At 32.1% G+C, this 6,686-nt stretch overlaps 1 protein-coding gene across 1 annotated transcript; it reads right to left on the bottom strand.

Moving 5' to 3' along the window:
* Nucleotides 1–4,561: 4,561 nt before the first annotated feature.
* On the bottom strand, nucleotides 4,562–6,217 carry LOC105793667 (transcription factor MYB39). The gene is made up of 3 exons (XM_012622520.2): nucleotides 5,730–6,217; nucleotides 4,953–5,633; nucleotides 4,562–4,856 (listed from the first exon to the last, which is right to left on the bottom strand). Exons 1-3 carry the CDS (start codon nucleotides 5,996–5,998, stop codon nucleotides 4,823–4,825), a joined length of 984 nt encoding a protein of 327 aa, XP_012477974.1. The 5' UTR covers nucleotides 5,999–6,217; the 3' UTR covers nucleotides 4,562–4,822.
* Nucleotides 6,218–6,686: the final 469 nt, after the last annotated feature.

Here is a 6,686-nt window from a genome sequence, read left to right as displayed (position 1 = left end):
AGACATGCAGGTGGTTTTTATAGGTGCATGGTGGTTTACGTGATTCAAAGCAATGATGTCATTAACATTCTTTCTTGCAATTATAATATTAACAGTTTCAAATGGCAAGACAAAGACCGGAAATAACCTGGCAACAGGAAGCGCAGGGCTGCTTATAATTATATTACCATTTATTTGAAAAGAACCCTAAAACCGGGGTTAGGTAATTCTGCAAATTTTGAATTTAGTATAACGATGAGTGATGTGGTTGAATTTTTATCAGGCGCGTGGCGCTAGGAACCCATCAGCGTTCTTTTCAGCCAACAAGCAACCTTAGCCTGAAACTACACACAATGCACTAGTAGTTTTTTAGTGGTATAACCTTCACAACACTTGATTTAGCAGTTGAAGAAGAATAGTATTCCTTTTGGTTCCTGTTTTTCTTTCAACCAGTTAAAGTATTAGGTATAAATTTAAGCTCAATTTTTACTATTAAATTTTATAATTTCTAAATTTATATTAGAAAATTGTTTGGTAAATTAGTAAATATAAGTATTGAATATAATCGTTGATCGAGTCTTAACTCGACTAGCTTGGGTATTGTTGCCAATGTAGGACATGGGTTGAGGAGGGTAGTTCTAGGTATTATATCAAAAAGAGTAGATATAATTAGAATCTATAATGAGATTGTTCAACAAAAAGTATTGAATATAGTTATATAATTGTTCCATAAATGTAAATATTGTTTTTAAAAATATTATTTATTATTTATTTTAAGCTTATTAATATAATGTTTTATATTATTTTGGATGGTTTTGAATGAAAGATAAATATGATAATTTAAATATATTATTTTCTAAAGAAAATAATTTATTTCATTTTTTTAATAAAATAAATCGATTTAATATTTTCTACATTAAGTAGCTACTTACCTACTTATCTTATTCAACACCTTTTTTTATTGAAAACTTTATATTAACTAAAAATTAAAATGATTATCAAACACATTTAAGATATAAAATGTTGAAAATTTCTATTTTCAATGGTTTACCAAACACACCATAACTTAATTTAAATTAGAATATGAAGTATAGTTTTGATAATTACAAGATCTTTTAAGGATTGGGCTACTCACCTAAATTCAGAAGTCCACTCGAAATATGAAAGAGTTTGGATAAAACTATGAAGCTCCCAAAAAAGGGTTTGTGTAAAAAAAAATAGGTGCGTTAAAAGTATGAGCTAAGCTTGAGCTTTAATGTTTAAGGTCTAGGCCCAGTCCAACCTAACCGATTTTATATTTTTTTAATATATTTTTATTTTTACATATTATGTAATTTATATCATATAAAATAAAATATATGGGAAGAAATATAATTCTATTAAACATTAAAAAATAAGGAAAAAGGCCAAAAGTATTAAATGTAAAGTTAAAAATAATATATATTTAAAATAATATGAGTCAGCCTAAAATAAACTTCGATTAATAATTTGTAAATAGGGTAGATTTAGGAAAATTTTAAAACTTATATTTCGTAGATAAAACAAACATAAGAAATATTAATATTATACATAAATGTTACTCGAATTAGATTTGACCTAATCTGTTGACAGATCTTCATGTCATGCCACCTCATCAAGTAAATCATGTTAGCTGTGAGAATAAAAAAAAAGTTAATTCAACTCAAAGCCATACTACATCGCCAAAGAAGCACCTCGCTTTATACTGCATGATTATGATGATTAAACGATGTCCTTCATTAACACATGTTTCTTGCATGCTCAGCGCGTTGAGCCTCGCCAATCATATCAAAGCCCCCTTCTCAACATTTTTCTTAAATTACAGAATATCATCCTCAACAATTATAATCTTTGACTCCCCCACATGGAGTATTATATTTCGTCAACGATAGCTAACGATTCAAAGCAGCTTTCTTGCTTAAAAGATATTCATCCTTAAATTTTTTGTCTTTGGTATAATCTTAAATTGTGCCCTCACCATATAACTCAGCAGTTCTCAATCGTTAGTTCTGCTACGTTCAATGTTTATATAAATTAATTCCAAAAGAAGGGTCTCAACTGCTCTTTCAATATTTTGTATTTGTTTTTGGTTGATCTTCCAATAACCAAAGCAGCCTCTCTTTTAGTAACCAGTCCTTTAGATTATTAAATATACCAACTTGGCAGCTTTGAATATATATGATTCAAAATCAATATTACAGCAAACATTATGAAAACAAGATAAAAACAAAGGAAATAGGTGATTCCGCAAAATCTATTCAACTAAACAACAAATAAACTGTTAAAGAGTAATTAACGAATTCCATCCTCTTCCGCGTTAAGGCCGTGTGTGAATTCATGCATGAAATCTTTGGGATGGAACCAAGCAATCAAATTCATATATATTCACATTTGACTTGCAGGGTAGAATTAAAAACAAAGACTATAAAACTGTGCATTGATTAGCAGTTGCCGTGGTGAAATTAAATGTCAACTCTGCATCATAGACTGAGCTCAGCTGTTATGTTTTTACGTAATTTTGCTTGCCATACATTAAATGGTCAAACTACATCCATTTCTAACTTCAAAACCAAACATTTACCAACCCTTTAAACCATAGATTAGGCTCTTCAAATCAGCTACTTTTTTTTTTTAAAAGAAGAGGAATAATGAAGTTTATTTCAATATTATAAATAAATATGCATGATATTCAAATGTTATGTTATGTATGTATGTTGTAATGCTACGAAAGGAAATACTGTATAATCTAAGAGCAAAAACAAGATTTGTTAATACGGGTCCTTAATTAATTAGGAGCGTATGAGTAATATTTGAACACGTTGCTTATTTTCCCAGAAAAATCAATAGTTAGTAGAATTCACTATATTTTCTTTAGTTTGAGTGTTGAACATTGTCATGATAATATTAATATATAAGTTACTTTGACTTTGCTATTATATTTGGTTAGATTAGATGTAGGTATTTTATACAAATCAAGAGGTTTGATTCTTCAAAATACAGTAGGAAAGGTCAAAGAGAAGATGTGGATAGTAAGATTTGCTGGGTTTTATATATTTCAGATTTTCTTAGCTCATATCCTTCTTTGACAAGTCTGTTACATAAGAAAAATCAATGTGAAAATGATAGTAATTTGTAGAAATTAACGAATAATCTGTAGACTATATCAATTGTTAGATATTTACCATGCAAAGACCATTGACTGCAATAATTAAACGACAAGAAGAAAAAGACAGTCAACTAGCTAGGAAACTTGAAAACTAACTGTAATTTAAAACAAAGGGTCTTTATAGCTGTCTCTTCGGAATAAGAACTTGGGAGGATACTAAATAGAACCTAAAACTTAAGCCTTTCTAATAAATATAAATAAATAATGTTTGAAGGTTGTGAGGAACAAGGCAGGAATTTGCTCGGCGGCGTATGCTTCCGTTAATGTAGGTATTGCATGCATCGAATGTAGCAGAAGCGGAGGAAACAAAAGTTGTCGTAATGAAAGAAACTAAACCATAAGAAACAAGTCATTTTATTATATTAATTAATCATGATAATTAATTAACTTTTTTCTAGTTGGGCCCCTCTTTTTTGAGAAAAATTCAACCCTAGGTTTTAAGTTGATATTGTCCGAAGAATCCTAATTAAATTAAATATACATATTTCATTGTTGATTAAGTCTTAACTCGATTGGAGGACCTGAATTCGAGCATGCTGAGACGCATTATCCTCTTATTTAATGGTTGAGGAGGGACTATGAGTAGTTCTGTATCAAATAGAACAAGATTATAGGAGTTGAATTGATTTTTGAATAAAGTACCGTTCAGACAAAAAATCAGTGATTGAATTGGTTGAATCGATTTTAAAATTTTTTTAATATATATTTTTAAATTTTTAACAAATTTTTAATTACTTATTTATTGAATTAATGATTAAACTGATAAAATCGAAAATTGATGGTTTAATAAATTCGATTATCCATCCGAGTTTTAAACCATTTCCCTTGAGAGGAGTATGCTTTTCCTTGGCTAACCATCTTTAAATTTACTCCAACACCCAAAACTTGCAACTCAAAGGTGAGGCGATGCATTGCTGGTCAGTGACTTTGTATGTATAGTATTGGAGCCAGGGTTTGGATTAGAATTTCTCTAAAATAAAATATGTATTAATTTAATTGGAGATTTGTTTTTCCTTTCGGAGGTCAAATGTGATATAACCCAGTTGAACCATGATCAACTAGTGGGAATTAAGTGCGGTTCTTTTATATACCCTTAGCAGCCAAACTGCATGCCCAAAAAGTGCAAACACTTGACAGATACTATATACACGTATGTATTACGTACTTTCTGTTGTCATTAGATGGATCGATATACATACATATTGGCAGGAATGTAGGGACCAGTGCCGTCGTTGGTCATCGGATGTGGATTTCGGGCGGCATGCATCTTCACCTAACCTCACTCACATCTACTAATTAATTAATTAATGCTATCAATGGATATAAATATATGGCTATGAGTAACGTATGGATTCCCCAATAATCTAAGACAGACAAAAACAATTATAATATTCGATGTTATGAACTTAATGTTTTTCAGCCTATTTTAATTGGAAAGGAATTTACAGACATTTAATTTGAATAAAAATAACCAAAAAAAAAAGAAAGGTTTACAAGAACTTTGAAGTAGGTGTCTCTTACAACAACATACAGTAGCTAAATCAAGCTTTTTCCCAAATGAATCAATGAATTAATAGAAGAAGAAATCCGCTAAAAGGAAACTAAAGAAAAAATGAATGAAATATTTCTCTTTGATCATGTTGATCTTGTCTAGTGTCTTCATAGTATGGGAGATGATGGCGACGATGCCAAACTGCAAAAATAAAACCATTTAATATATTAGTGTTAAATGTACATATGAGACTAATAAGGAAATGAATCAAAGTATATAAAAAACAAGAAGACTTACTCAAGAATATCTTTCCAGAAGGAGTTATCAGTTTCATCATCCATTAGCTTCTCCCAAGCCTGGAAAATGGAAGAGTCTGGTGACATGGTTGAGCCGTGATTGGTGTTGGTCTTGTCGTCTCCCATTTGGTTCATGGAAGTAGTAGCAGTCTTAGGAGATTCCGGAACCAATTCAGAAATTAGAAAACCACTGATATCTGAGCTTTCATAACCTTCAAAACTTGCCCACGAGTTTTCAATTACACCCTGACCCTGGTGTTGATCACTTGATGTTTGAGACATTAAATGAAATTTCTTAGGAACTGGGGCTGGTTCATCGGCATAAAGAGAGCTTGTCCCATTTATCAATCCTTCATATGGGTAAGAATTCCGGGACCCCATTAAACCAGCACTAATAGTTGAGAGTTGGTTGGTAATCAGGGTTTGGATTAAGTTTTGCAATAGCTGAGCAGCATCAGCCTGCACTTTAGGAGCACTACTTTCCCAAGGATTCACCAAGCTGCCTAACTGTGCAGCACAAATCAGCTGAGTAAGATTCAAAAGGTGATTGAGATCAGTTCTTGGTTTGTGGGTGTTTGGGTCGAGTCCCATGTTGAGAAGCTTCTTCCTGATGTGAGTGTTCCAAAAGTTCTTGATCTCATTATCTGTTCGTCCAGGGAGATAAGTAGCAATCTTTGACCACCTGTACAAAATTAAATCAAAGCCGTTAAACCTTGAACATGAACAATTGCCAAGATTTATCATTGGAATAAACAATATGAGATATAAATATATATACTTGTTCCCAAGAGTGGAATGAAGGCTAATGATAAGTCTCTCTTCTTCTTCGGAGAATCTCCCCCTCTTGATGTCAGGCCTCAGATAGTTTGCCCACCTTAGCCTGCAACTCTTTCCACATCTATTCAAGCCAGCATGCTTTGGAAGAGTTTTCCAATTGCCATGGCCATGCGTGTTAATGTAATCAAGCAGCTTCTCATCTTCTTCTGGAATCCATGGACCCTTATTGAGATTAGCATCATCAGAACTACAGCATGGAGACCTTCCCATTTTGCTGATCTCCAACGAAACTAATAATAAACCAGCGGAGCACAGAAGAATCAGGTATCAGATTAGCTGAACTGAACCGCTCTTAGATGCGGGTTTTAACCTTTAAAATTTTGAAGGATACTTGATGATACGAAATGGACCTGGCTGGTCTGGTTTTATAGGAGAATATGACGGACTATCTGATTCAAACGTATGATGTCATTATCGTGCTTTTTGAAGGTTTCCTAGATGCAGGCACCCATTCTTAGGAAGGAACCAGGAAATTCATAAATTTATTGAAAACCCATAAATCCGGATTAGGCAGTACTAGAAGTAGAATGGATGGATCGATAAAGTGGTTTTTTTTTTTTTGGTATATGAGTTTGGAAAAAAAAAAGATGTACTGCAATAGTTGAGTTGCTAAGTTATTTAGCAAATCAAAGGGGAGAGGTAACTTCGGCGCTACAAAAAGTCTCATTTTATTAGTATTTATATGCCAGTAAAAAACAAAATAATCGTCGATATTGAATTTCCCAGCAGTTAATGAACCGCGGTTGACTGCCACTGGATGCCGATAAAATGTTTTCAATGTGCCGAGGGCGGATAAAAATCATGTTTATATTCAAATTTAAAATGTTAATTTACATTTTTTTAGGAATTTATAAGTATGGATAAAATTAATATTCACATTTTATTTTAAAATTAAAAT

Source organism: Gossypium raimondii, chromosome 8 (assembly GCF_025698545.1).
Source record: "Gossypium raimondii isolate GPD5lz chromosome 8, ASM2569854v1, whole genome shotgun sequence".
In the NCBI taxonomy this organism is placed as follows: domain Eukaryota; kingdom Viridiplantae; phylum Streptophyta; class Magnoliopsida; order Malvales; family Malvaceae; genus Gossypium; species Gossypium raimondii.
This window is presented reverse-complemented; position numbering and strand designations above follow the sequence as displayed.

What these genes read in the sequence shown, in the direction of transcription:
- LOC105793667 (XM_012622520.2), bottom strand. Translation starts at nt 5,998, where the DNA reads ATGGGAAGGTCTCCATGCTGTAGTTCTGATGATGCTAATCTCAATAAG. An exon ending in CATTCCACTCTTGGGAACAA is followed by an intron (nt 5,634 to 5,729) that starts GTATATATATTT and finishes AATTTTGTACAG; the next exon opens with GTGGTCAAAGATTGCTACTT. An exon ending in TTCTGGAAAGATATTCTTGA is followed by an intron (nt 4,857 to 4,952) that starts GTAAGTCTTCTT and finishes TTATTTTTGCAG; the next exon opens with TTTGGCATCGTCGCCATCAT.